General features: G+C 50.7%; 1 protein-coding gene across 4 annotated transcripts in view; it reads right to left on the bottom strand.

Annotated features, from left to right (window-relative positions):
- The window catches only part of SFXN5 (sideroflexin 5), a 122,550-nt gene that overhangs the window by 30,360 nt on the left and 64,486 nt on the right, over positions 1 to 27,704 (bottom strand). For all 4 annotated transcript variants that reach the window (XM_084766180.1, XM_084766177.1, XM_084766179.1 and 1 more), the window contains 3 exons: positions 27,604 to 27,660; positions 26,410 to 26,475; positions 16,471 to 16,561 (listed from right to left, as the gene is read on the bottom strand). In XM_084766180.1, coding sequence (XP_084622306.1) covers positions 16,471 to 16,561; positions 26,410 to 26,475; positions 27,604 to 27,660 — 214 coding nt within the window. The remainder of the gene's footprint in view (positions 1 to 16,470; positions 16,562 to 26,409; positions 26,476 to 27,603; positions 27,661 to 27,704) is intronic.

Below are 27,704 nucleotides of genomic sequence, written 5' to 3'. Positions count from 1 at the left end.
TGTGGAAGTGTGAGGGAGTTCTCAGGAGCCCGAACAGAACAGACAAGCGATCACTGGGGCCTGGGCAAGCAGCACACATCTGTGTCAGAAACTGGCTGCAGGGAAGGCAGGTGCCTCAGCCCACACAGGAGGCGGCCTGTTCAGACACACTCATGAAGAGCCATAGGCCACTGACTAGGGGAAAATGAAATCCCATACTACTCAACTCCGAGCTGCATTTTTCCACATCCTAATATCCTAACAGTTATGATGTGTGGGGCTGGGGTGACGGTGCACTTGGCAGGGTCTGCACAAGGACCTGAGTTCGAGTCCCAGGACCCAGGTACAAAGCCTGAGATCCCAGAGCTGAGGAGGTGGGGACAAGAGGATGCCTAGGCTTGCTGGCCAGTCTCACTAGTCTCATAGGTGAACACTAGGGGTCAGTGAGGTGCTCCCATTCAAAACACAAGGCATGGGCCCCGTGAGATGGCGGTGGGTAAAGGCACTCACCACCGAGGCTGACAACCCGAGTTCAGCCCCTGGGGTCTGTGTGGTAGAAGGAGAAAACCAACTCCTACAAGTTGTCCTCGAACCTCCACACAGGAGCCTCGGGCACAGGAGTGTGCAACGCGCATGCACACACACACACACACACACACACACACACAATCATAATGGCTGTCAGGGTGCAGGAGGACTTTACCTGCTACCCAACATAACTGACAGGACCCATGTGGCTTTAACCACGGGCAGGAGGACGGCTTCATTCAGTTGTCACCTCAGCCGACCACAGCAAGCCACACAGAACTTGAGCTCAAACTTAGATTCCTAATTGTTGCCTGAAACATCTTTTTTAAAACTTACACTATAATGGTGCACGGACACGAAAAAGTTATTGTACATGCAGAAGATCGTCTGCCAGATACCAGGCAATGCAATTAAAGGCAGTAGAAATTGCCAAACCATAGATAGCTACGCTTGCCCATATGCACAAAGAGACATTTACAAGGATGTTAATTATAGTGCTGTTTGTAAGAGCAAATAATTAGAAACGAGCTAAACGTCCACCATTAGGGAACTCACGCTGGACTCTCTCCAGAACCAACCGCAAGATGAGGAAAAGCTACTGAGAGCAGACAGGTGACTGTGTCAGGCGCTGCCATGGGGAGAGCCAAGTGCGCATGTGCGTAAACGCACAGGTAATGTTTGGGTGTGCGACACCTGTCTCCTAGAGCTGCCACTTGAGGAAAGAATGCAATGAGACTCAGGGCCTGCTTCGAGAGACTTCTATGTTTTCTACACTAAATGTTTCTATATTATGTAAATTTTACAATGGGAGTGCGGTTATGTTTTATTTACCTAAAAAAAAAAAGCCATCTTAGAAATATAGAAGTCTCCAGGTGTAGTAGTGCATGCTTTTAATCCCAGCGCTTGTGAGGCAGAAGCAGAGGCAGGGGGATCTCTGTGAGCCTGAAGCCAACCTGGTCTACACAAGCTCACAAAGAAAAACAGAAAAAAAAACCATGGAAGTTAAGATCTAATTTTATGAGTGAGAAGCTGGGGATATATACTGATTAAATATGATAAACAAAAATCTGCTTATATGAAACTATGGAGAGTGAAGGTGACCAAATAGCAGCTATTTCACCCCCAAAAACTAACCCAGAAGACTTCCCTTGCAGGTGATTAGAAAGATGCATGTGACTTAGACTCCTGCTAGTAAGGACTGTTTTGGGGATACTGTGAAAGGTCTCCTCCCAACTGAGGGGAGCAGAGGAGAGTCGGAGCTCTTTGCTCTCTGGGCACAGAGGGCTGGGGTGTGATGGCTGGGGCTCAGGCTGCCACGCTGATGATGGGAGGTCTAGTCTCAAACCGCTCACAGGGCAGCGGGCAGACGGGAAACAGAAGGGCAGCGGGGCTAAGGTGTCTCATCTGAAACCCACTCGCTGTAAAGCAGGAAGTGCTTGTATTACTTAAGCTACCTTGTTGATTTCAGCCCCAAACATCTATGCAGAATAAAGAGGTTTTAAATTTATTAAGGAGCTGGGGATGTACTCAGCTGACCAAATGCTTGTCATGTAGGACCTGAGATCCAGCCCAGAACTCATGTAAAAACTGAGTTTAGGTGCTGTGACCTTGTAACCTTGTGACCTTGTGACCTTGGTGCCGCGTCCCTGGGGCTTACGATGCAGCAGGCCAGGGAGCCTACTCAGTGCATGTGGAGGCAGAGGGCAACCTCAAGTAGCCTTCTTTGGGCACTGGCCACCTTTTTTCTCAGGACAGTTAGATACTCTATCTCAAAAGGGGAAAAAAGAGGGGTGCTAGTGAGTTGGCTCTGCAGTTAAAAGCACTTACAGCTCTCGGAGAGGACAAGAGTTTAATTCCCAGCACCCACATTTGGTTACCTGTAACTCCAACCCCAGTAGGTTCAAACCCCAGCCCTCAGCCAGCGCTGCACTCATGTGCAGTGTCCAAGTGCGTGTGTGTACATGCACACACTGTCGTAATCACAGTTCTATAGCTGTGACAGGACACCATGACCGAGGCAACTCTTCTAAATGAAAGCATTTGCCTGGGGGCTTGCCGACAGCTTCAGAGCCCATGACCATCATGGTGAGAAGCAAACACACAGGAGCTGGAGCAGGAGTTGAGAGCTTTAAATCCTGATCCACAGGCAGAGAGGGGGAGGGGAAGAGGAAGAGGGAGGGGGAGGGGAAGAGGTGGGGGAGGGGGAGGGGGAGGGGGAGACTGGGCCTGGCTTAGACTTTTGAAACCTCAAAGCCCACTCCCAGTAACACCTCCTGTAACAAGCCACACCTCCTAATCCTTCTAAACAGTTCCTCAATTGGGGGCCAAGCAAGCTGTTCTCATTCAAACCAATACACATGCGGGCGTGACACACACACACACACACACACACACACACACACACACGGATAATTATTTAAAAAAAAAAAAAGGTGGATCGTGCCCAAAGAAAGATACTTGGGTTGGCCTCTGGCCTCCACATGCACATGTACACACACACATACATACACAGAGAGAGAGAGAGAGAGAGAGAGAGAGAGAGAGAGAGAGAGAGAGAGAGAGAGATCCAGTGGCCAAAATCACAGGAAAAATGTAAGACTAAGAGTTTTATGAAATGAAATATAAAAAAACCTGATAAACACGAACTCAGTCTTATGAATAGTCAAAGACAGACTTCTGAATCTAAGAAAAAAATCAATTTGCAAGAGCTCTTTATATTTTGGAAACTACTCCTCATTGGTCAAACGGTGTGCAAATGGCTGTTGCTGGACTGTGGCCTGGTCCTCCCACTTTGTGGATGGTATCGTCTGCCACACAGTTTAATGTGTCCTCAAATAAGCAATTCCCCCTTCCAGTACTTTCTGTGTCATTAAGAAACTCTACCATTGCACATATATATTTTCTTTAAAAAATAAAATAAATACTTTTCACATTTAGGTCTTTAATCTGCTATGGAATTTACTTTTGTATATGAAATTCAAATCACTCCATTTCTTCTATCAGAGGACCCCAACTGCCTAATGAAGTTAAGCAAATTCTCAACTACAGTAAAAATTGAAAGGAAAAAATAAAGTCAATGAACATGAAGACCAGTAGCTAGGCATGAGAATGTAATCTCAGCTCAGGAGAGACAGTGGCAGGAAGATCAGCACAAGCCCAGCCTGGGCCACACAGTTTAACACCTCCCCATCACCACCACCCCACCCTCCACCCCCTACCCCACCCCCCACCCCCACAAAACAAAAACAAAAACAAAAAAACAAATGGCAGGCTGGGCTGGAGAGATGGCTCAAAGGTTAAGAGGACTTGCTGCTCTTGCAAAGGACCCAAATTTGGCTCCCAGCATCTATGTCAGACACCTCACAACTGCCTGAAACTCTAGGGGAGTTTCAACACCCACTTCTGGCCTCTGCACACACCTGTGCCCATGTAAACACACACACACACACACACACACACACACCTAAAAATGAAAAGTAACTCTTACACAATCAAAGTATGCGTGAACATGTGCACGTGAGAAGAAACTATATCAGATAGACACATATTTAAAAGATGCTGAATGCTGAGAGATAGTCAAGAGGAAACAGGACACTAGGGGACAGAAATTCAGACCTTGTGGATCTGAAAAACTGTGTTCTGTTTGGCAAGATCTGACAAAGCCAGAAACGCCCGCCCGCTCTAGCACCATCTTTCCATTTCTAGCTGCAGCTCCTGGGTTCTCAGCACAGACATGCTGTTGAGATGCAGACCGAGGTAGGGCCCAGATCTGCCTGTTTTCAACCTCCCTGGGCAGACACGGTACAGCTGAAGGTTTGCAAAGCCCGGTCCAGAAAAGGTCCATTTCTGAGCACATGGACGTGTGAACAGTCCCAAATAATCAGCCTTGGACCGCCACACCGTAGACCCTCACAGCAGCTGAAATGGATGTGTGTGTGTTAACACGGAAAACTCTGAAAACCATAGTGAAAAACAAGCTTCCAAAAGACAAGCAAGGGCTAGTGAGATGGTTCAGTGGGTAAAGGCACTCATTAACAAACCTGACCGCCTTGAGTTCAATCCCTGGAACCCACACAGTGCAAGGAGAGAATTGATTCCTGAAAAGTTGTCTGTTAATCTCTGAGCATGAATGCACAGCACAGCTACACACACACACACACACACAGAGAGAGAGAGAGAGAGAGAGAGAGAGAGAGAGAGAGAGAGAGAGAAAGAAAACAAGACAAACATTGTGGTGATTTGAATGAAAATGGCCCTCATAGGTTCATGTTTGAAAACATGGTCCCCTTCCCAGTTAGCGGATTTGTCTGGGAAGGATTAGGAGGTGTGGCCTTGTTAGAGGAGGTGTGTCACAAAGGTGGGCTTTGAGGTGTAAAAAAATAAAATAAAATAAAATAAAAATTACATTCTAAAAAGACACTGCCATTTCCAGTTTGTTCCCTCTGCCTCAGTTCTCAGTCGCTCCTGCTGCCCTGGCTGTCATCGCAGACCGTTCAACACCTTCTTTTATAAATTGTCTTGGTTGTGGTATTTTATCACTGCACTAGAGAAGTAATTGATACAAGCATATGGGGAGAGAGCTCACACAGAAAAATTTTTAAAAGCACAAACAGGACTGGAGATGGTTCAGTCAGTAAAGTGCCTCATAAGCATGTGGATCTGAATTTAATGCCCAGAACCCATGTTTTTAAAAAAAAGGCCACAAAAAATAATAAATAATAAAATTAAATTAAATTAAATTTTAAAAAGGCCACATGCTCTGAGGAGGCAGGGTTAGAAGGCTCCCTGGTACTCCCTGAAGAACATGCACAATTCATAAACAGTACAAGTGATCATTTCTGAAGCACACGCCTATCTTGGGATCTAGAAATCTGAAGGAATAGGGCCCACTGATGGCAGGCAAGCAGCTTCCTTGGAGAGATCACCATCAATTAGGTAAAGGACACAAGTGTAGCTGACTTCTTCGGTCACCTCGATTAATTTTCTTTGCATTGGAAATATTTCACAATTTATTATTAATCCACGTGCTTTTTTTTTTTTTTTTTTTTGAGACAGGATCTTGCTATACATCTCAGAATGTCCTAGACTTGAACTGTAGCCCAGGCTGGCCTTAGGTTTGCCCTCCCAAGCTATGATCGTAGGTGTGAGCTAGGATGTCCGGCTACTATATTTCAAAATTGAAAAATAAAAGTTGTCAAGGAAGGACTCACTGTGGCTAGATCCTATTGAAAAGGGGCAAGTTAGGATTTTATGACTTTCATGGGAAGAGTTCCCAAATTTCCCAGGTGTAGTGGTCCATGTCTTAGAAGTCAAAAGTTTTAGAAAGCTCTAGACCCTTCTCAGTTTAACAGTGAGTTCAATGCCAGCATGGGCTGTGAGCCACAGGCTCAAAAAATAAATAAATAAATCTATTGTGAGGTAGTGTGTTTATTTGGTCCCATTGCACTTGATTACATTTAAATGTATACAATAAAAAGGCAGGGAGTCATACACTTCTGCTACTGTCTGTTTTGCTTTGAGGCAGAGTCTTGCGTAGCCCAGGCTAGCTTACTCTGTAGCCAAGCATGCCTGTGGACCCCTAATCCTCCTGCCTCCACCTTCCCGTTCCTGGGGATATAAGCAGAGATTCTCATGCCTACTTTGATTTGTAACCTTGTTTACTTGGCTTTGAAAGGAGATAGGATTTACTTTGTGCATCAATTATATATTATCAGGGAAAAAAAGTCTTTTTTCATATAAGCAAACCAAGTGCTATGGCAGCATCAGAACGCAGCAACCATTTTCAGCCCCAGGCCGACCTGGCTAAAGCTCTCCGGGACTCTTACTTCCTCTCTTTCAAGGAGGGTCAGGCTAACTTGCTCCCTGCCCTCGTCCTTCCACCATCACTTCACGGGTGTCGCGGCCCACGGGCAGGGCCTATGTCACATCTATTAGTTCCTTGTCTTGCTGTGACAGAAGGCCCCACACAAAACAACTTAAGGGCAGAAGGGTTAATTTCGTCTCTCGGTTCCAAGGGATACAGTCCATCCTGGCGGTTACAGCATGGTGGCAGGACAAGAGGTCACTTTGCATCCACAGCCAGAAGACAAACAGCAATGAATGCTGGGTACTCTGCTCCCTTTCTCATTTGTATCCAGCCTGTGGCATTGTACTGCCCATACATGAGCAGGTGGCTTCCCCCCCCCACCTCGATTAACTTAATCTGCATAGTCCCTCCCAGGCGTGCCCAGAGGCTGGGCTCTGGTGATTCTACTTCCTGTTTAGGTTGACAACCAAACCAACCACCACAGCATGGTGAATAGTTCAAACTGCACAAACAGGAGTCTCCTCTCACCCCTGGCCCTTAGCCTCCTCCTCTCCTCAGAGGCAACCATCACAGCCAGGTTCTCAGTCCAAGCCGAAAGGGCCCTGCACACATATGCGCATGACCATGCTGACAAACTCACTTGCTCAATCTCAGAACACAGCCCCTCTGTCTTTGGGGGAGCCGTGCTCACCCAACAGCCACACTGACCTTAATATTTGCTTAATTCCACAGCCCGTCCCAATACTGCATCTGAGAGGCACCTCTAAATGGCCCAGAGTTTCTTCTAAATAGCTTGAGAATCAGGGGAGAGTCTCACAGCCCATACTGAAGTGTCACCAACTCAGGGCTGGAAGTTTCTAAACTGGAAAAAAAAAAATTAGTCTATACATTCAAGGTATGGCTAACTCTGAAGTGTGGAATCTCTCTCTCACAAGGCCCTAACCTCAATTCCTAGCGCTCAGGAAAAAAGCTGGGGATGGCCAAGTGCACTTGCAATCCTAGTGCCAGAGAGGTGGAGACAAGAGGGTCCTTGGAGCTGGCAGGACAGCCTAGCGAGTCCCAGGCCAGGGACAGATGATACAGAGAGAGAAAGGGAAAGGGAGAGAGAGACTGAGGAATGACACCAACAGTGTCACATATGTGCAGTACATGTGTACACACACAGTAACGCAAGACTCCTGCTGAAAAAGCCAGGTGTGGTGGCATATGCCTTTAATCCAAGCACTCAGGAGGCAGAGGCAGGCGGATGGCTGTGAGTTCGAGGCCAGCCTGGTCTACAAAGTGAGCCTAGGACAGTCAAGGCTACACAGAGAAACTGTGTCTCGAAAAACCAAATAAATAAATAAATAAAATTAAAAAAGACTCCTGCTGAGACAGCCCTCTTCTGAAATGGGGCAGAAGGGGGGCACTGACAGGCCTTCCAAAAGTTTGCCTAGTCCAGCAGTTCTCAAACTGGAGACTGCACTGGCTCCACAGGCAATGAGACAAGGCCCAAGCCCTACGCTCATAGCCAAGGTTCCAAGGTGCCTTCTCCCTGTCCTATGGTTGCCCCTGACTCCTCCTGCCTTCACTGCCCTTCTCCCCGAGCCTAACACCTTCTCTGCCTTCTGGATTTTAAGAATGGTCAAACCTCTTGAGTTAGGAAGGTATTTGTTCGGCAATGTTTACTGAACACCTAACTACATGATGCCGGGACCTAGGCAAGCTGCCCAGAAAGTGGTGACTTGGTCACATGTGAACAACCCTTAGTGCTTTCTGGGTCAGGCTGCTAACTAGACACATTCCTAGAACTCAGGGGTCACCCAGGCTTGTTGCTTTGTTGGAGGACTCCTGTGTATCTGAGCTACCCTGGACTCCAACTCCTTCATTCTGGGTGGTCTATCTCTGTGACACAGCGGAAAGTAGCGTGAGCCACACACCACACGATGGACCATGCGCCCCCTCTACCTCCAGTCCCTCATCCCAAGTTATACATTTATGTAACTACAGTGTGTTCATGTATGTATAGGTGTGCATACATGTGTGCGTGTGTGTATGTGTGTGTGTGTGTGTGTGTGTGTGTGTGTGTGTGTGTGTATGTGTGTGTAGGCCATAGGACAGCCTCAGGTGTCATCCTCAGAAATTCCATCCACTGCCTTTGAGGCAAGAACTCTCATTGGCCTGGAATTCACCAGTTAGCCTAGGCTGCCTGGCCAGCCTCCTGTCTCCGCCTCCACAGTACCTGGATTACAGGCATATGCTGCCGTGCCTAGAACATTTACATAGGTTGGGGACTGACTTTCAGGTCCTTCTGCTTGCAAGGTAAACACTTTACACACTGAATCATCTTCCCAGCCACTCCAATTTTTAATTTATTTATTTTGAGGCAAGGTCTCACCATGTAGCTCTGGTTGCCCTGGAACTCACTATGTAGACTACTCAGAGATCTTGCTGCCTCAGCCTCCCAAGTGTTAAGATTAAAGAAGTATGCCACCATGCCCAGCCTCTTCTCCAACTGTTTGTTTGTTTAGTCTTTTTTTATTTTAAGACAGGGTTTCTCTGTGTAACTTTGGCTGTCCTAGACTTGCTTTGTAGACCAGGCTGGCCTCGAACTCACAGGGATCTGCCTGCCTCTGCCTCCCGAATGCTGGCATTAAAGCCATACACCACCACGCCCAGTCCCCACCACACCCAGTGCCTCTTCTCCAATTTTTAACAGTATGCTTAGCATCAACCCCCTCCAGATCTCTTCAGATCTTATGCCCCGCCCCATAAACTCACAGCCCTTCAACACTGTCGATCCTGTCCCTTGAGTGTGAGCCGCAGGCTTCCTCTGCCAAAGGCAGTCAATAAATTAACTCAAGAGATCAAGACTATATACTGAGCTCAGGGCCACACTACTAGAGATGTCCTTCCATCTGGACCCACTGCCCAAGTCCCCCGGAAACCTGAGGCATGCTGGGATTCCATGCCCGCTCTGAGGCAGCCGCAATCCTGAGTCCTTGTTCATCCTCTCAGGAAGCTGTGACCAGCGGTCCTTCTGTGGGTGCTCAGAATCCCTGTCACTCAGCCACGCGGTCTTCCCGTGAGTAGCCAGTGAATGATCTTTCTCAAATGCCACACACACTTCGTAAAACATGGGCTCAGGTTAAATTCTTAAGATCTAGGAAGCACAGGAAGATTGTCGGAAGGCTATGCCTCATTGGCTACACGCGCACCCCTGTGGTACTGTGAGCAGATCCTAGGCTTGCTAGAGGAGCACCAAGCCCCAGCCCCAGCCTCCGTGAAATGTCACCGCACATTTGTTCTTGTGCCATTTTGAGCATCTGACCAATGCTTGTCTCCAAGTTAATATTCCATAATGCCAGGGTGCACGTATGTCTCTGTGCAGGTTGTACACACATGAATGTGGGTTCCTGCAGGGGCCAGAGGTGTCAGACCCCTCCTGAAGCTGGAGTGACAGATGGCGGCCGAAGGTGGGTTCTGGGAACCAAACCGGGATCCTCTACACTTTTAACTGCTGAGCTTTGGTTTTGGGGTACAGAATTTCCTGTCACCCAAGATGACTTTGAACTCCTCACTATGGAGCCAAGGATAATCTTGAACACTCTGATCCTTCCCCTCCCCGTGCTGGGATTATAAGAATGTGACGCCACCTTTGGTTCTTGCCACCTCTGGTCGGGACAGTGGGAGTCAGGTGAAGGGCTGACCTGTACTTGGGGCTCTTGAGGCACTGGAGGTTGGTATAGTCCCTGTGGGAGCTAACACAATGATCCAAGGGTCCCATCTGAAAGCCCATGGACCAGAAAGACTTGAGGACATACCTGGGATAAGCCTGTGTGGGTGGCTTACTAATCATCTACCTGGGGCCTACTGACCAATATCACCAGGCTGGAGTTCCACCCCCAGTCAGTGAACCTGAACCTCCTGGGCTAAAGCACTTGTTTGAGCATTAACAAACCCAATGAGACTCTATCATGCTAATCTTCACTGTCAAACCTGCCCGGATTTAGAATCACCATGGAAACACACCTCTGGATGGGTCTATGAGGGTATTTCCAGAAAGGCTCCTGGCTGCAGGCTCAGTGTCACCAGCTATCCCAAGCTCTTGTGGCTATGACTTCACCACCAAGGTGTATTCCTTCTTACAAAGTAAGCCAAAATCAACCCTTTCTCAGTTGGGCATGGTGGCACACACCTGTAATCCCAGCACTCAGGAGGCAAAGGCAAGCGGATGGATCTCTGTGAGTCTGAGGCCAGCCTGTTCTACAAAGAAATTTCCAGGACAGCCAGGGCTACACAGAGAAATCCTGCCTTGAAACAAAACAAAACAAAAAGCAACAACAACAAAACCAACCAACCGACAAACAACCCTTTCCTAAATTTCCTCTTGGCAGGTATTTTGGTCCCAGGAATGAGAACGCAATTAATACATAGTGCTGGGCTGAGAGGCCTGAGGAACGGTGACCCTAAGATCCGGGGACACCACACAGTCTGATGAGAGAAGCAAACTTGAACGTAAACACCTGTGCTGGCCAGACACAGGGTTATACAGAGTACTTGGCAGCAGGTGTAGGGCTGAGGCGTGGGAAGGAGGGGGGGGGGGGACACGACACGACACATCTGGGCCAGCACAGCCATGTGCCTGAAGCTCAGCAGGAGGGTAAAGAGGCTGCAGTGGGTTCGGAAGCAAGCACAGGACAGGGCCATGCAGGTTCTTCCACGGGTGCCTCATGCCTGGCCTCCAGGGGGGACACCTGTCCCAGGGCCCAGGACACAGTTGCCACGGGTACACTCCACTGCCTTCTGGGGGCCTGAGGCTTAGGCAGCACTGGCCAGCTGCGGGGCAAAGTGGGAGTCAACATCATGAAGACCCGTGCCCTGGGGCATAGAAAGGGAGCCAAGGGGCAGCTCGAAGGCTCACTGGGTATGAAGAAACAGGGAGACCCCTCCCCAAGACTTTCTAGAAGGCCTGAGTGACAGTTCCCTGGGGAGCACTGAGTTTTTTTTGTTTTTGTTTTTGTTTTAATTGCAGTGAAACACTTTGGACAACTCACGGTAGGGACCCCCTAGGAAGGACCCCAGAAGATGTCCTAGCCAAGATGGGACTTTCTGGTCCCTGGAAGATTATTCTCCTATGGAGGGCTGGGACAGCTGACATTGATTCTCGGTTGACAGGATCTGGAAGCGCGTAGGAGACCGAGCTGTCTATGACGGAGTTTCTGCAGTGGGTTAAGTGAGGTGGGAAGGTTCACCCAGAGCGCGGGCAGCGCTATTCCAAGGGCTGGGAAGAGAAAGGGGAAAGCGAGCTCACCTCCTTCTGCTTGCTCACTGCTTTACAAAGCGACTCAGATGGCCTTCTGCCATCATGACATCTCGCCAGGATGGACTATACTGTCAGACTAACAAACCGTCCAAAAATCAACCCCGCCTTCCTTCAGGTGCTTCAGGCGGCTATTTTGTTACAGCATGAGGACAGTAACTAATTCAGGGCTCTGGGGCGTGCTGGGTTCAGCTAAGGTCTTTGCTACCCAAGAGCACTCGCTGGTACAAGGAGGCGGGGCTTCCAACCTACACATGCGCACATGGGGCGGGGGTGGGGTGGTGGGAGGGAGAAGGTTGGGGCGGGCACCAGCTCTTACCAGATACACTGAGGTAGGTGGGCTGCTGGTGTTTCCACGTCTCTAGAGGCCCTGCTCCATCCGCCTCTGCCTATTTTCTACAGTGTCGCTAGATAGTGAGACCCACACCTCATGCTGCCTCCCAGCTCAGTCCCTCCAAGGCCTCAGAGAAAGGCGGTCTATGGGACCTGCCTCCTGAAGAGCGGCTCAGCGCTGCGGACCAGTGGCTGGACCCAGGGGTGTGTATTTTTCCAGCATCTCCTCTGTTGACCTTTAATGGCCCTGTTTGCCCAGCTTTCGAAACCATTAACTTCCACCTCCCAGAAGCCACACATCAATTAACGGAGGGCCTGCTCCAAGCTTGAGCTCCTAAACACAATTAAGCGTGACAGTCCACAAATAAGAAAGAACTGGAGAATTAATTAAGGTCTAAACAAATTAATTACCAGTCCCCAATCGATTCTGATGCCAGCACACATGCTCCCGGGCTCACCTTCGTGCCTACCGTCTCCATGTATAAATAGAAATCAAGATCTCCCACATGACTGCTGTTCTAGACCAGGGCCAGGGTATTGTGGGTGCGGAAAACCTCCCTGAGAAAGACGCGGGTGGCTGCGGGCAGCAGCTGGGGCTTGCTTCCTGTACACTTGTCACTCACATGCACACGAGTGCTCACACAACACAATTCTAGATGAAAAGTCAGAGCAAGCTTGGAGACAGGCTGCTCACTCACTGCACAGCACTGCACAGCCTGGTCACCCCCTGGAACACACCTCCGTCTCTCAGCTCCAAAGGCAGGTTTCTCCACAAGACTGAGTCACTCTGGGGGCTGGGAGGCCTCAGCTTTGGGTGCAAAGTGTAGCTCAGAGTTGGAAGTGTGTGTGTGTGTGTGTGTGTGTGTGTGTGTGTGTGTGTGTGTGTGTGTGTGTTGTTGTTGTTGTTGTTGTTGTTGTTTTGTAGAATGAGGTAGTCAGCTCTACCTTAGGGCCCTCCAAGCACTCAATGAGGGACACCCAAAGGCGGGAGGATGAGGTGGGAGGACGGAGCAGGAGGACTGGGCAGCTCCTGAAGATTCTGGGCTCTGCAAACCTAGGGCTGGCCTGTGACGATTGCTGAGGTGGGCCCAAGATGGAGCAGCAGAGGTAGACACGGGGACCAAGCATTCCAGGCTGGGGTGGGTGGAGCAAGTAATCTGGGCTCTGGACAGTGTAGAGCCCAGAGAAGGCACATCCTATCCTGCCTCCCAGGCTTTCACCTGGACAGGCTTGTAGAGGAACCAGGCAGAGAGCTGGGAAACACAGCAATTCCAGGGTGTTTCCTTGTTCCTTGTTTGCCTAGGAAGAGAGGGGTGGCTGTGGCCTTTTCAAGACCCCCATCACTTACAGACACTCTTACACATTCCACTCCTTCCTAGGACAGACGCCTCTCTCATCATGGTGGTACCCTAAGGAGAAAGTGGTACCCTAAGGGGAAAGTGGTACCCTAAGGAGAAAGTGGTACCCTGAGGAGAAAGTGGTACCCTAAGGAGAAGGTGGTACTCTAAGGGGAAAGTGGTACCCTAAGGAGAAAGTGGTACCCTGAGGAGAAAGTGGTACCCTAAGGAGAAGGTGGTACTCTAAGGGGAAAGTGGTACCCTAAGGAGAAAGTGGCCTTTTATCTGATAAAGCAGGTGCTAAGCGTGCTCCCCAGAGGCTCCTAACAGTGGCTAACCAGCCTGCTCCAGAAGGTGGGGGGGGGGTGACTTAGAGATGCTCTGTCATGTCCCTGGAGGGACAATGGTACAGAGAAACCAAGTGCAGGGAGCAGATGATGGCTTTGGCCTCACTGTGGCAATCACTGACAGGGGAATGAACAGAATCATCTTTGCAGATGGGCCTGCTTCTCCCAAGGACCTGGGAGTGAAGATTAGCAAGTTGCAAAACAGGGTGTATACAGTGGGGTTTCACGTTGCTCGGCAAAGACTGGGCTTAGGCAGGAGGGATGAAGGCCCAGACCCAAGAAGAAGGGAGGGGAATCAGGCTAACGCCTCCGAGAGGAGCAGGTCAGAGTCTCAGAACAGAGGACAGGCCTCTCCTCCTGAGGGAGACCCAGAGAGGTTAAGAGCAGCCCAAGGTCACACAGCACAGCGGGGGCTGGAACAAGCCAGTGGCAAAGTTCTTATCTGAGGCTTGTCCCCCGCAAGTCCCAATTACATCTCAGTGGAGCCTCAGAGCCAGTCTAGGCTGCCTCGGACTCTCCATCCCTGGTGGCTGTAGACAGCCCGGTCACTGAATAGCCCGCACGCGCTTGTTACTCAATTAGACCTCATGACGAAGTCAGCCTTAAAGAGTTATTTCATTAATGGCCCACGGCAGAAATAGCTAAGAGTTCATTATGATTGTGGAGTTGCTATAGCAATTATCTGGGTTGGCTAGGCTCCACTGGGTTGTTTGGTTCTGGGAGTTTATTAGCCACTGGGCATGGAGGGAGTGAGGCCGCCCCATTCTGTAGGTACCCCCACAACACATTCCTGTCAATAGAGTCTGCTCTGCGGCCTCCCGTGCAGCTGTGGGCCATAGTTGGAGAGTACAAAGCCTACCTATTACACATAGGAAGGCGAGGCATGAGGGGAAGGGTCAGGTCATGGCCTTGAGCCTGGCTCAAGCTTTCCACTGAGTACTGACATCGGGAAGGTCACAGAACCTCAGGCCCTGGGCTGAGCTGGCCCCACCTCTGTCCTCCGGAACTCTGACCTGGGGTTTAGTGTTCATGCACCCTTCTTTGAAGAACAAACGACAAATGGCTTTGTGCCGCATCTACAGTTATGAAACAAACAAACTCTGCACAATGGTTTCCGTCCCTGAAATTGGGGGGAGGGGTGTTCCTTCCCAAAAGCCAGGCCAAGCTTTGCAACATCCTCAGGGTGGATGTGAGTCAGCCAGGCGGTGGTGGTGCACGCTTTTAACGCCAGCACTCAGGAGGCAGAGGCAAGCAGATCTCTGGGTTCAAGGCCAGTCTGGTCCACAGAGTGAGTACCAGGACAAGCAAGGTTACACAGAGAAACCCTGTCTCAAAAAACAAACAAACAAACAACAGAAAAAAAGAAAAAAGAAAAAAGAAACAAAGAAACCCTGAGCTGTCCTGCAGCCAGAGTCTCCTCTGATGCCAGGTGAAGACTGAACAGTCCCCTCAAATTAATGCTTCTATATGTATAAACAAAGCGCAAAGGATTTATAAAGAGATTAAAACAAGTTATTATATATTATATATATCACATATAAAACTTATCAAATATAAAAACTTTTATGTGATTTAGTAATAGATGCACCTTTAAATTTACTTACTTACTTACTTTTGGGAGTGCATGTGTGAACATCGGACAGCTTTGGGGAGTCTTCTTCCACCATGTGGGTCTTAGGAACTGAAGTCAGGCTGTTGCCTATAGCCCTGGCTGGTCTCAAGTTCACTGTCTAGCTAAGGATGACCTTCGACTTCTCTGCCTGTTGCCAACTCTCACTGCTGCTGTTACAGATGTGCACCTCCAAGGCCAGCTAATCAATATGTCTTTTACCTGATTTCTTTCTTTCTTTCTTTCTTTTTTTTTAAGTAAGATGTAGCAGTTGAAGCATCACAGATGATTGATTACTCAGGCTCGCCCTGCACAGAGGCAATGATACTTGCAGGTCTCTGAGTAACCATGGCAAAGTGCCATGGTGAGCCTTAGGTTTTCTGCTGGCAAAGCTCCGAGTCCTGGTTTTTACCATTTGCTGGGCATACTCGTGATCCGAGGACTGTAAATGTTTTGTTAGAGTTTATTGTGAGTGCTTTGCACAGCTCATGGCATCCATTGTGTTCTGTGTGCTGATCTCTATGAGCCTGGAGGTCCGGATTCCGACTCTCCCTGTGCTGGGCTCCAGGTGTGGCTTAGTTGGTAAGTGCCTGCCTGGCATGCAGGATGCCCTGGATTAGAGCAGCAACACCTAGCAACTGATAATGGTGCACACTTTTAAGCACAGCAGCAGGGAGGTGGAGGCAGGGGGACCAGAAGTTCAAGGTCATGCTCCATTACATAGCAAGTTTGAGGCCACTCTGTGATGCATGACACTCCATCCCAAAACAAATGAGCAAACAAACTACCTCTGTGCTAAATCTCTCCGGAGACTGAGGCTAGCCTTGACTACATACTGAGTGCCTAAGGTATGGATTGAGATTTTTGTCTCCAACAAACAAAGGGCGGGGCGTGGGGCTCAGTTGTTAGAATATTTGCCTTGTGTGCATGAAGCCCCAGGTTCCATCCCTAGCACCACAAAACAAAACAAACATGCAAGGATCTGTGCTAAAGCCACATCTCATGCACTGAGCTGGTGGGGGGTGGGGGTGGAGTCTGGCATCCTTTCACCTATCTGTGGGAAGTGTTCTAGATTCTTCCAGCCGGGAGTCTGTAAGCATCAGGAAATGTGATGTGGAAGGACCACCATTCACTCAGGTCCTCCAGACCCCCACCATGCTTCACACACACACACACACACACACACACACACACACACACACACACACACACACACACGCAAATCTTACCTACTGCGGGGAAGGGCACAAATCTCTGCACGAGAAGGCGAGTGGCTGGGGTGAACTTGTTTGCTTTCTGAACCAGCACATTAAGGCCCACCTTGGAAAGGAAAGAAAAGAGAAGAAGGCACATGATGCTGCAAGGGCTCATGGGAGGGAGGAATGGAACTGCAGGAGGGCATCCCTCCAATTTCCCTCACACCCCACACCCAGGTGCAACCCTTTTGAGGCCGACTGGGCCTTCGGGCCTCTAGCCTTTGCTGACCTGGTCCCTAGGTCTGGGCTACCCCACCTCAGGCCACACACCTGTTCCCTTGGGACCAGCTCTGAAGTCTACAACCTCTGTCACTTTCTAGTGACCCTTAGCAGACGATTCATTATTCCTTTCTCTACTCCAGTGTCTGGTGGTAGGAAGAGGATAGTTAACTTCCACCACATTCAGGGCTTGTGATAAGAATGTATATAAAAGGCGTGAGCTTGACACACAAGAGGACTCAGTGAGTGCAGCCATGTGACAATGTCACCTCTCTCAGGCAGGCAGACCATTGATCTGTTTCCCTGGTTCCTCTTTCCAAGACTTAGTCCTTGGCATCCCTGACCCTGGGCCTCTGGGAGGGAAGGAATGCAGGCCTTCTCTGTGTGCGCTCAGCACTGAATGCTGTCTTCTAGCAGCCCAAAGCACATGCTCAGTGAGCCTGTGGTTGAGGAACAGCTACAAGCAGCCAACTGGATGGAGGGCTCAGCACAGGTGAGCGAGACCGTCTTGGGGGGGGGGACCAGAAGCTGGCCATCAGAGAAGGGCTATCTAGAGGAGCAGTGGGCATGGAGAGAGAACAGATATGACCCAGAAGCCTTGGTATTCCCATACTGAGGCCTAGAGAGCTCTATCCTGATGGTCCATCCCGGGAAGAGGAGGCAGCGAGGGCCACAACAAGATCTGGCTTGCATTCAACTCTGGACTCCTGGTGACTTGGCAGCCTACTCTGTGTTCTTAGCCTGGCTCTGGACTCAGCCCTTTTGGTTTTCGGGGCATTGGGAGGCCTCAGGGAGACAGAGCGCCTGCGGTAGAGCAGGGACAGCCAGGCTCAGGCTCCAGTGTAGGGATACAGGACAGGGTGCGCCCGCTCATCATCCCCTTGGCAGCCAGCCACCTCCAGCCTGGGCTCTCGGTGCTGCGTGTCTAGCCTCGCTGTCATGCTGATGTTCCGAGCCCTTGTCCTTGTCCCCGCTGCTTGCTTGAGGACATCTGAGTGTCAGGAACAGAGTGACAGCTTCTACATATTTCAGTGAACACACCAGGGCCCCTCTGATGCCACTGGCCCATCCTGGTACCGCTGCTTGGATGGAGCTTAACCGAATCCAGTCCAAGTGTCCCCAGCTCTTGGCAATGAGTGACTTGGAAACAGGCTCTTGAACCCCACAAAATGAGGACAGAGGGAAAGCACGGAGGGCAGAGGGAGCACACGCCGCAGAGGAAGAGGAAGAGCAGTGGACTGCCGAGAGATCTATATGCTACCAACCCTTTTGCTTGCAAGTCTTTATTTTTGTAGTGCTTGGGGGTGGTGGTGAATGCAGGACGCTTGGTATCCTGGGCATGGGCACTAGGAGCTGCACCCCAGCTACCACATGCAACATCTTAACAAAAGCCCCTTTACACCGAGAAGAGAGGCTGGCCGAGAAAGGACCAGTGACTTGGCCAGGGACAGTTATGTCACGGCAGCCAAAGCTAGGGACTGCTGATCCCAAAGCTTCACCCCCACTTTCCAACTGGCCTCTGATAGTTAATACCACCAACTTGACAGAGTCTAAAACACCTAGGAACTAACCCCCGCCCCCCCCACTGGGTACATCATCTGTAAGGAAGCTTCTAAATTGGGTCAGCCGAGGTAGGAAAAGCCACGCAAAATGTAGGCCAGGGCCCTGGACTGCATAAAAAGAAGGAGAAAGCAGGCTGAACACCAGCACTTATCTTCCTTTTCTTCCTATTGTGGATGCATGTGACAAGCTACCTCCGTGTCCCCATGCCTTCCCTGCAGTGACAGCCAGTATCCTCAAGCCGTGAGGCCTTCCTTTGGTTGCTCCTTATAGAAATTAGATCGCAGCCATGGGAAAGCAACTGGTACAGCCTCCTCCTCAAGAAGCAATGGCTTGATACCCCCAAACCATGGGCCATGTGCATAACATGGGGCCCCTGACAAAGGCCATTGGGGGTTGGGGTCCATGTGATGTGTAAATGAGAGGGTAGCACCCGTCCCAGGATTAGGCCTAAGTCTTGCACACATCCTTAGAGAGAGGATGACATATTGAGGTATAGAAAGCAGGAGAGGGGGAAGGGAACAAGGAGACTCAGGCTGGCAGCCTCCCAGGACTGGACAGAGCTGGAAGGCAGGGGGAGAGGGAGAGAGGCTAGAGGCAATCGCTTGCAGGCAACGCTGAGTCTTGTTGTGGCACCCTGAGCTGGCCTCTCCCTCGCTGGCTGCTGTTATCCCCACTGGCTAGGACTGCCACTGTCTTGAAGGGGTGAGCTAGCTGGTTTGCCACATGCCAAGTGGGATCCTGAGGTAGGAAGGAAGGACGGCCCGAGTCTCCGGGGAGCCGCTGGTGGTCACAAAAGGCCCCTTACCCATTTCAGGCGGTGGCTGCTGCCCCCCACGGGTCCTGAGCTTGGGCACGTCCGCATTAGGAATTCGTGTGCACATTTCTACCTTGTTTGTTTTCCCCCTCTGCCCAAATGGGGCCCCTGTTTGGTTAATTTCTGTTTTGTAGCTTATTTGGAGGCTGTTAAGGCAGGACCCCGGGGGACCCTCGGCAATGGCTGTTCCATAGCTCGTTATCTTCTCTCAACCTGATTATTAGCTCCGACTCTTCTGATTGCTAGCTGCTGTTCGCAATGCGTTGTGTGCCATTAATGCCAGCTGGTTCTCTTAAACAGGACCCGCCGCCATGCCAGGGAAACCGAGCTGGCGTTCCGAGCCTCCAGCCACTTGGCTTTTTCATTTTAATGGGCTCCACCAAATGTTCCAGGCCAAAGGACCCCGAGAAACAAGAACAGACGGGGCTTCCATCCCTCAACGGCAGCCTCCCTGGGGTCCTTCCCAGGCTGTGTCTGTCCCTGTGCAAGGTTTGGGGGGGCAGTATGGCTGCGTGTCGAAGGGGTGAGGGTGAGTGGCCATTCTCCTCTGTGTCTCTGGCACATACGCCAGGCCCGCTGCTGGGGGGGGTGGCCGAGGCAGCCATATTGCCTCCTAGTGAGCTCCCATCTCGGCATGGACCCTCTCTCCACTTTGTGGTCCCCAGCTCCCATTCAAGGCTTGGGCACGTTGGCCTGCTTTCAGATAGATGTGTGCTTCTTGCCGAATTTCACCCTGCGCATGCGGGGCCTGCTAGGTTTTTGTTTTTGTTTTTTATGCCTTGCTGTTTTTGTTGTTACAAGACATGCTTTCGTGTAGTCCAAGATGGCTTCAAATCAGCTGAGGATGACTTTGAACTCCTGACCCTCCAGCCTCTACACCCTAAGGGCTAGGATCACGGGTGTGTGCCCACTGGTTTATTCAATGCTGGGGATTGAACCCAGATCTTCGAGCACCTTAAGCAAGTATTCAACCAGCTGAATACAACTCTAGTCAAAGGAGCTTGCGAGGTCTCCACTCCACCTTAAAAAAATTGCATTAAATGGGGCTGGAGAGATGGCTCAGAGGTTAAGGGCATGGACTGTTCCTCCAGAATTCCTGAGTTCAATTCCCAGCAACCACATGGTGGCTCACAACCATCTATAATGTAATTTGATGCCCTCTTCTGGCCTGCAGGTGTACAAGCAGGCAGAGCACTGTATTCATAATAAATACATAAATCTTTCAAAAAATAAAAAATAAAAAATAAAAAAAATTTTAAAATTGCATTAAAAATGTTGATTTCATCTCACTTTTACTTATTCATTTATGTTTTAAGACATAATCTCACTATGTAGCCCTGGCTGGCCTAGAATTCACTATGTAGACCAGATTGGAGTCGGGGTCACAAAGATCTCCCGTCTCTGCCTCTAAGTGCTAGGATTAGAGGTGTGCGCCTAGTAACTTTTTTTAAACTGTGTGTGTGTGTGTGTGTGTGTGTGTATGTGTGTGCACGCGCACGCCATGTACACTCGTGTGTGTATGAATATGCATGTGCCGTGTGTCCTCATGTAGGGGGGCTATGTACATAAGTGTACTCATGCGTGTGTGTGCATGTGCATGTGTGAGCATGCACACTTATGTGTGAGTGCCTGTGGAAGCCTGAGGAGGGCGTGGCATCCCCTGGGGAAGTTGTAAACTGCCCCAAGGTAGGAATCAAACTCTTGCCCTCTACAAGAGCAGCACGTGCTCTTAAGCAATGCGCCACCTCTCCAGCCTCACACGGGCTTTTTCTGTGGCTTATGAAATCAAGCTCAAGCCTTCAAGCTTGCAAGGCAAGCATTGTCACCAGCTCAGCTATCCCCCCAACCCAAGGCCAGAACTTTCTTCCATGTGTCTATCCGTCTCCAAGTACATATAGGTTTGCCTTTTTACACATCTCTGAATTAAAATAATACGTGCATCTGATAACTGACACCAAAAAAACCCCACAGCAATATTTTGTATCTGTGGACTTGATAGAAACCCCTCTCTCCCAACAGACACTAAGTACTTGTTACCCGCCCACTGGCAAAACAAGTGTGGACTTAACTGATGCTTCTAGAAGAAATCAAAATGGATGATGTCTGAGGCATGAAGGGGGAAAAAGCCTTGCAAACCACTACAGCTGCCTTTGCAAACAGCGAACTGTGGGGGTCTGTGGGCTACCTGAGATGTTCATTTCATACTCGACTGGGGGAGGGGGAGGCCCCAAGGTCACCAAAGCTTCAAAGCGCACGTGACTGAACCCTGGGAGTGAGTAGGAGGTAGCTGGCCAGGGAGGGATGAGGGTTCCGCAGAGACGCCGCCCGAGTCATGTAAGACTGGGTTGTCTGCAAGGGTCTGTGAACCCTGCTGTGCCTGCCGATGGTGTCTAAGCAATCCTGAAGAACACAGGAGGACGAGGCAGGCCGACAGGACGCATGGCATGAGATCAGAACTCAGACTTCTCCTAGGTGACCGGACCTGAGTTTGTGTGGGTCCTGGAAGGCCAGGGGTGTGGGTCAGGAAATCACTGAAGTACCAGAAATGCCCACCAGAGGGCACAGCTTTGTAAACTAAACCTGCTACCAAGTGGGGTCTAACTGGTGACCCTGCGTGGAGGTCACAGGTCTTCCAGCCTCAGCCAGCCTGTTGCTTGGCAATGAGCTCAGGGGCATCAAAGAGGCAAAGGTGAATGAGACAGTTAGTCTGTGGCCACTGTTCCTATCGGCTCCAGCTGAGGCAGAGGGGCTTATCCGCCAGGAACGGCGGCCATGTGTAATGCCTGAACTGTGTTTGCTAGGGACCAGTGTGCTGGCTGCGAGGAAACCAATGGCATCAGACCGGACGCAGGGCTGCTTACTCAGGTCTGACTCGCCACTGCCGCCACCACCTGCAGGCTTCTGGAACCCTTCAATTCAGCTGCTGGGTCCATGCCATGACCCTGCCAACCCAGAAGTCACTTGAAGGGAAAGTAGCATGACAGTAGGATGGACCAGGATTCATGGGTGCCCAGTGTGCCCCGGCTACCCTGAGAACCCTGAGGAGAACAGAAGGGCCTGGCTCTGCCCTGGCTGCACCAGCCAGATCTTGTCTTACAGGAGGCAGGGGGCGCTAGGGATCATCCTGTGGGCTTAATGTTGGCCAGAAGTTAGAGGTCTAGAAACTAAGTAGGAAGGTTGGTGGTACCTGACTATCAAGGGCACAGTAACATTTCTTCCCACTTAGAAGCTAAACCACTGCTTGGGTTTTTGCACCCCAGTAAGCCCCAGTGGGAACAGGATAGCAAAAGGGCCTTTGTGTTAACAGAAGAGTGTGTGAGCAAGCCTGGAGTGGAGTGGAGGGCTCTGTCCTTGGCTTCAGTCTGTGCTCGATTTGCCCATCTGTAAAATGGGGCTGAGCCAGCATAGCGCCAGCACTCTGAAAGGATCAGCCGCACGGCTGTTTACTCATCTGACCATCGAGGGCGTGTGGGGTGTGGGGCTGCCAGCAAGCAGTGAGGACCAGGGCTCCACCAACCTGCCCAAGATGTCAGCCCTGAGCCTTCCTCCCAAGCCCCAGGTCCATCCCCACCCAGGAACCAGTTGTCAGTGGGTTGCATCTGCCACCTCCTAGCTCTACCTAAGACCCTGCGATGCACAGCCTGGGATTCCTCGTATGGTAATCACAGAGCCTAATGGCCACTGCTATCACTCTATTGTCACCATCACCTTTACTCTATATGTGGCACACACATACTTCTGACAGTGTCCAGAATCTGTCCCCATCTTTCTGTGTTCCTCTGTATCTGCTGTACCTTCTCTTTGGGACACCCAGCGCCAGTGGGTCAGCGCCACCGCCACTGCCACCATGGTTCTGACTGCCCCAATGCTCTCCACTCACACCCCCACTCCCAGCATCTTGAAAGCCATAACAGGCTGCAGCCCAGGCTCCTGAAAAGTGCCTGGTCCATCACAGACCTTGCAGAAGGAGTGGAGCCTGCCTGCTCTCTCCCTTCACAGAGACAGCGACGGCCAGCCCAGAAGCTTCCACACAAACTCCAGACCAAAAACACAAAAGAAGACGGAGGGAGGTTTCCTTTGTTAAAAGACTGCAAACTGTTAGGGTTTCAAAAATAACTTAAGATGGGGTTTCTTTTTTATTCTAAAGCAAAAGCCCAGACATTGCCAAATCTATTTAGGGGGCCCTAGAGAGGCTTATCACCCCAACACTCCTGGGCCCTGCACGAGGCTTCGTTTGGGGGAATGCCTGATTGGTGAGGAGGTGCTGCTGGCCAAGGTCAAGGGTTCCTCTGAGAGAGAGACAGGGCTCTCAGACCCCACAGAGGAGGCTGCACCTCAGCACAGTTCAGCCCCTGGGACCTGCTCTCAGCCCATCAGGCCCCATCCAGCCACCTGCTTGTAGGGACTCGTTTTAATTAATGCCAGAACAGGGCCAACCACTGGGGCCCTGACACTTGTTTGCAGGTCATCTGCTCCTAACAGGCTCAACCTGGGAGGGGATTTGTCTCTAATTGAAGCCGAAATCAGTTAATGAGGCCGCAGGGCCTGGGGTTCCAGAGAACAAGAGAGAGGGGAATAAAACCAAGCTCTGTCTCTGGCAGTTTTGTGATTTATACACACAAAAGAAAAGAAGGCAAGCTGCCGATTCTCCAAGTCAGGAACTCCACTCCATCTGCCCAAGTGAGCCCCTCGCTGTGTGAAGTCGTCAGGCAGAGGGACTCGCCACTGCTGAGGCTCAGGCTCCTGGAGAGGAGAAGAGGGGCCTCTCAGGGCCAGCAATCAATCAGCAGCCTAATTAATAGGTATTTATGGCACAGGGCTCTACGGTTCACTCTGTGGGGTATGAGACAGATGCTTGTCCATAGCTAACTTGTAATCCAACTGGGGACAATGAGAGGACAGGGACAGGGTGTGACCGAGTGTGGGAAGAACAAGATGTCTCTGGGATTTGGGTCAAGGAAATCTCCTCTGGGGGAATCTGGGGCCAAGCAAAGAAGAAGAAGAAGAAGCAGAGGATGTCCCCGACTGCGCAAGCACAGCCCAGTGTGAAACCCCAAGCCCCAAGTGTCTGCTGGGTTCTGTGTTCCTCCACCAGCCAATCTGAATGAGACACAGGCCTGAAAAGGGTTGGGATGGAATAAAGGGGACCCCGCCCCCCACCATTAGGATCCTAAAGGCTGAAGGCAAAGAGGCCAGAGTTTTCATAAGTAAAACTCCTGAGCCCCAGGCCCAAGGGGAAGGTAGCAGGGCAATGACGTTGTCACACAGCCCTTCCCTCTCCGCCCTCCCCGGAAGAGAAAGGCTGTCACAGCAGGAGCCAGGCTCTGAACCCCTCTTGTGCCATGACAGAACGGTGAGTGAGCCCTCTCCTCTCTCAGGAGCCCTGGCCACGTCCCATTCCAGCAGAGTCAGGAAGCCCCAGTTTATCTGACCCCCAAACCAAGTTCCATGCAGGGTTGCGAGTCTGCCAGGCAGACTGGCAGTTTCTCCACAGTGAGCCGTCTACACAGGTCTGGCTGCATATGGCTTCTAACTGGCAACAAGGCACAGGATTCAGGGAAAGAACGAGATCCCAGGCACAGGAAGGGACGCCCCACTTCACAGCCACTTGGAGATGGCTTGGTCTGTGTGGGAGTAAAATAAAAGAGGCCACTTGAGGACAGCCCCAAAGCTCTACTTTAGAAGAGCAGCAATAGAAATGACTGTGTAGGATGAGTGATTTGTCGCACAGTGTGTACAATTATGTTTAGTGACAGAAGAGATGAGGAAAGGGGGGGTGTACCAAAAGATTAGTATATGTAAATTCGTTCCTTGTGTTCATTTGCATTTTCTAAGTTTTTAAAAATGGTGTGTGTGTGTGTGTGTGTTTTGCCTGCACGTATGTGCACCATGTGTGTGCAGCACCTGCAGAGGCCAGAAGAGGGCATCAGATTCCCCAGGACTGGAGTTATAGATAATTGTGAGCCACCACATGGGTGCTGAGAACCAAACCCATGGTCCTCTGGAGGAACAGCCAGAGCTTTTGACTGTCCAGCCATCTTTTTTGTTAAGAAAGGGTCTCATGTAGCCCAGGCTGGCCCCAAACTCATACACCCGGCGATCACTTTGAGCTTCTGATCCTCCTGCCTCCACCGCATGAGTGTTAGGTACAGGTTTAAACCACCATGACATGAACTGTTCTATGTGGTGCTAGGGCTCAAAACCAGAGCTCTGTGGATGCTGGGCAAACACTCTGCCAGCTGAGCTGCATCCCAAGCCCTGATTTGTACTCTTTTGTTTTGTTGGTTGGTTGGTTGGTTGGTTGGTTTTGTTTTGTTTTTTGAAACAGGGTTTCTCTGTGTAGCCTTGGCTGTCCTGGACTCGCTTTGTAGACCAGGCTGGCCTCGAACTCACAGCAATCTGCCTGCCAAGTGCACCACCATGCCCGGATCTCTTTCTTTCCCTAGAAATCAATACATTCACTGTTATTAGTGACAGAGATGACAGTTGTGAAAAGCACTTTACCCTACAGAGCTGGCCATAGGAAGCCACTCCAACAGGAATCCAGAAAGTGCCAGAAGAGGGCCGGGGTAGGAACAAGGTTGGACAAGTTCTCAGAGGCTTGATTCTTCACTCTGGCTGTGGCCCACGCCACACTCTCTGTGGCCTGCTTGCTAGCCCCACCTGGGAACCATCACTCCCACTCTCACTCAGGTAATTTGCAGTTTTCTGTAGCAAATTCCAGCTTTATTCTTACAAGACTGCAAAGGCTCAACGTGAGCCTGACTTGAAGAGTCTATAAGCCTTCAAGGAGGCTGGCCAAGTGACCCTCCAACTAAGCCTGAAGAGGTTGCATAGAGGCAGCTCTGCCCCTCCGTAAACAGTCCCACCGGAAGCCAACAGCCTTCTCTCCGTGCCAAGTAAAGACCAAGAAACACACACACACACACAACCACACAACCACACAACATAGCCTTTACTCATGGAGCACCACTGTCCAAGGACTCCTAGATCCATTAAGGAGAAGAGATTCGTGAGTGTGGGTCTGTAGATAGCCACAGATTGTGCACCAGAGGTTGCTAGGAAGAAAATACTCCACTGGGGAGACAAATAGTGGAGCTGCTCTGAAGAGAGTGCTGGGTGCACGGACAGAGACATAGATGCCCTGCCTTCCTTGCCCTGGATTTCACGCCTCCATCCCCAATGCTGTGGAGCGCCAATCTGTTCTTGCCATCTGAGCCTCTTTTCTGCATGCATCCCCTTGCAGACCCTATTCCCCACACCCTGGCCCGGTGGGCGGGGCGGCAGCCCAGTGGAGCGGAGTAGGGATTACTTACAGCAATGGAGACGGCACTGATGACGGCTCCTAGGTAGCCCTGGATGAACTTGGATGCAGGCGAAGGCTGGAAGACAGGCAGAAAGGTTGACAGACTGGTGTCCAAAGCTGCAGTGTTCTGCCCTGACCAGCAAGAAGCACTCCCTCATGAAGCCAAAGGGACAGTCCACCCGACCCCCAGAAACCTTCAAAGTAGACTATACAAGGCAGGGACAGGTATAGCTGAGCCCCTTTACTTCTGTCCTGTTCTAGAAAGATCTAGGCAGACACTGCTGGCTGGAGGTGGGAAACGGCAGGGCCCCACACAATCCAGGCTGTTCAGGGTCCTGTTTAGGAAGGCTGCATCCTAAGCAGGTGTTTCAGCCCGGCACACCGGCTATGTGGGAAACATTGTCTCACCAGCTACAGTCTAGCTAGTGCTCATGGCTCCCTCAGCCCAGGCAGCAGGGTGCTTCACTGTCAGGATGTTACTGTTGCCCAGTAGTCCCATACAACAAAAGCTCTCAAGTCCCAACATTTAAAAAAAATAAAATAAAGAAAAGCCCTATCTTCGCTACAATTGCAGTTTAGAGATAGCTGGTTTAAGGTTACAGGAGGCAAGGCGTGTAGCCACATAGACAAAACCGGCAAGAGAGTCTAGGCATGCGGGGTTAGATAAAAGGGTGTCCTGAGAGTCTCTGGCCCCTCAAGTCCTCACTGCAAAGGCCAGCTTTTAATGCTCTCTTTGCCACTGTTAGAAAAGATTAAGACCAACCCCTCAGAGGGGAAGCTAGATTCCTCTGGACGCAAGAACGGACCAGAATTAAAGGAGGCCTTGTCAGACAGAGATCAGCTTGTGTCATCAGCAACCTAGGAGCTGAGGACTCTGAGCTGGCTTCTGGGGGGAGTTCAGCCCTCAGTATTCTGGTACCTTCTGGATGCGATCTCTGAGTGCACCAGAGAAGAACCCAGAAGCCAGAATTCACTCCTGTAAACCTCCCTTATTTGACCCACCTCCTGCAGGGCCCTTCCCGGAGGCTCCTGCTGACCCGTGCCTAGCAAGCTGAGTGCTGCTTGCCTGTGGGCATGGCAGCATAAGCAAGCACCCAAAGAGGCCAGTGCTTGGTACCAATGATGGTGGCACGGCATGGCAGAGACAATGACCAGGCCACTCCCACCTGAGCCCACCATGGGCAGAGAGGGCAGTGACACTCACCTTGGTAGCGTTGCGATTTGCGTAGTTGACACAGGCATTATGGCTCTGGTTCAGCCACTGAGGGCGACAGGGAGAGAAGTGAGTTAAGAAGGTGCAGTCAC

The sequence above is a fragment of the Acomys minous genome (assembly GCF_964271855.1).
Source record: "Acomys minous genome assembly, chromosome: 17".
In the NCBI taxonomy this organism is placed as follows: Eukaryota; Metazoa; Chordata; class Mammalia; order Rodentia; family Muridae; genus Acomys; species Acomys minous.
This window is presented reverse-complemented; position numbering and strand designations above follow the sequence as displayed.